This window comes from Portunus trituberculatus, chromosome 37 (genome assembly GCF_017591435.1).
Source record: "Portunus trituberculatus isolate SZX2019 chromosome 37, ASM1759143v1, whole genome shotgun sequence".
In the NCBI taxonomy this organism is placed as follows: domain Eukaryota; kingdom Metazoa; phylum Arthropoda; class Malacostraca; order Decapoda; family Portunidae; genus Portunus; species Portunus trituberculatus.
The window spans coordinates 10,768,163-10,770,662 of NC_059291.1; the positions used below are offsets into that span (position 1 = coordinate 10,768,163).

General features: G+C 44.4%; 1 protein-coding gene across 3 annotated transcripts in view; it reads right to left on the minus strand.

Annotated features, from left to right (window-relative positions):
* Nucleotides 1-2,500, minus strand: part of LOC123513910 (kinesin-like protein KIN-14I) — an 84,667-nt gene that overhangs the window by 17,178 nt on the left and 64,989 nt on the right. For all 3 annotated transcript variants that reach the window (XM_045271389.1, XM_045271392.1, XM_045271390.1), the window contains one exon: nucleotides 890-1,286. In XM_045271389.1, coding sequence (XP_045127324.1) covers nucleotides 890-1,286 — 397 coding nt within the window. The remainder of the gene's footprint in view (nucleotides 1-889; nucleotides 1,287-2,500) is intronic.

Here is a 2,500-nt window from a genome sequence, read left to right on the forward strand (position 1 = left end):
AGAGAGAGAGAGAGAGAGAGAGAGAGAGAGAGAGAGAACAAGAAAAAAAAAGTGTAAGAATCTCACGCAAGGAAATAAAAAGACAGTTAAATATGATTACTTTCCACTTTTTAGTTTCAATTTTTTCTTCTTTTTTTTCCTTAGCACTTCCGGCGGCGCCACCACAAACATAAAAAAAAAACTATGTGCCCACTGCAACCACCACTACCATCACCATCACCACCATCACCACTATCACCACCAAGACCTTGAAACAGTGTGAGAGAATTACTAAGAAGCTCTGTTTTTTCCCTTAATTCATCTCAATACTGCAGGAAAAGAGGGAGGGAGGGAGAGAGCGGGAGAGGGAGAGGGAGAGGGAGAGGGAAGGTGGGGAAAAAGAGAGGAGGGAGAGGGTAAAAATAGGGGGATGAGATAGATGGAGGGAGGGAGGGAAGGGAACAAGGGTCGTAGTGCTGATGATTTTGCAAGAGAGAGAGAGAGAGAGAGAGAGAGAGAGAGAGAGAGAGAGAGAGAGAGAGAGAGAGAGAGAGAGAGAGAGAGAGAGAGAGAGAGAGAGAGTACACAGCCAAAATAAAACAACAGAAAACAAGATGAAACACGCATCAGTCTACACACACACACACACACACACACACACACACACACACACACACACACACACACACACAAAGAAAAAAATAAATAGATGCAGATCCTTATATACATCCAAACTGTTTAACTACTACTACTACTACAACAACTACTACTACTACTACTACTACTACTACTACTACTACTACTGCTGCTACTGCTGCTGCTGCTACTACTACTACTACTACTACTACTACTACTACTACTACTACTACTACTACTACTACTACTACTATCACCACAACCACACACTCACCTCACAACATCCACCTCCTCAATATGAATGTTCCTCTGTGACAGTTCCCGCCTGAGAACATCGTGCTTCTCTCTCAGCTCCTGCAGGGCGCGGCGGGTCTGGCGGTGACTACTGCGTTCCAGGTGAAGCAACACTGCAGCGTCACTAGGCTTCACCTCCTCCCGCTCCGCCACCACCGCCACCTTCTCACCTTCGCCCTCATCACCAGGCTGTTTAGATCTGTGGTGGTGGTGGTGATGATGGTGGTGGTGCTGCTGCTGTTGTCCTCCTCCTCCTCCTCCTCCTCTTCCAGTCCCAGCATCGCCTCCACCGCCGCCGCCACCTCCGCTGACCACTGTTTGTATCGCCTCCAGGCTGTCTGGTTCATGGCCGCTGGTGCCCGAGTCATGGAAAGTGTCTGTGGGAGGACGAATGCAAGATGTGAATAGCAGTGAATGATTGACAGACTGTCTGAACTGCGGGACGACAGCAGCGAGATCATATAACACCTACAGTACTGAGAAGACCATAGGAACAGATTAAAAGAGCTTGGAGTGAGCCAATTGAAGGGAAAAATCGAAGGGAAAATAGAGAAAGGGTGGAATTGGTGTAAAAGTGCAAAGGATGGGAGTTACAAAGGAAGATGCAGGAATCTAAGAAAACAATAATAACAACTGAAGGAAACTCGTACGTGGCACCAATCCCTCGCTATTAGGAAACAACGAAAGGAGAAGATAATAAGAGATGAAAACTCAGATGGCTGTGAGGCAGAAGGAACAACACAAGACGCTATTAACAGTGAAGGATGGAGTGACTAACTGAACTGAACTAAGGCATCACAGCAAAGACTCATAAGACATTTAGTGCAGAGGAAGGAGAACTGAGAGAGCTATAAGGAGGAAGAACAAATACTACTACTAACGGAGACACTCTTGTAAGGATGGTACGAAAAAGAGCAGGACAGGAATGTTTTTCAAGGCCAGATAAGACAAAGGACGTGAGGACAACTACTAATGAAGAGGAAGAAGAAGCACAGGTAAGACTTACAATGATGAATGACGCCAAAGTAATGGACGGTGTAAAATGAAAGAGTTGGAAGAGAAGAAATGAAGAAATGAAGACACAATCAGTAACTTAATAAATTCTAAACCATTTCTTCGATTTAGTAACAACAACAACAACAACAACAACAACAACAACAACAACGTGACAGAAAGAAAGGAAAAAAAGGAAAAGGAACACAAAGCAATGACATTACAAAAAAATGACATTAGAGAGAGAGAGAGAGAGAGAGAGAGAGAGAGAGAGAGAGAGAGAGAGAGAGAGAGAGAGAGAGAGAGAGAGAGAGAGAGAGAGAGAGAGAGAGAGAGAGAGCAGACAGAAAAATCAATCAACTTATGAACTTTCCGTAGACCGTGACAACACACACACACACACACACACACACACACACACACACACACACACACACACACACACACAACCTAATCATAACAGGATCTACACCAAATACCGTCTTCAGATTAAAGTTACGGTTCTCTTAACTATTACATCACGAAATTATCTTATTAAACTGCGCCTCTTGCTCTTCATGACTCACGAACGAGTGGAGATGATTACAGAATACACGTA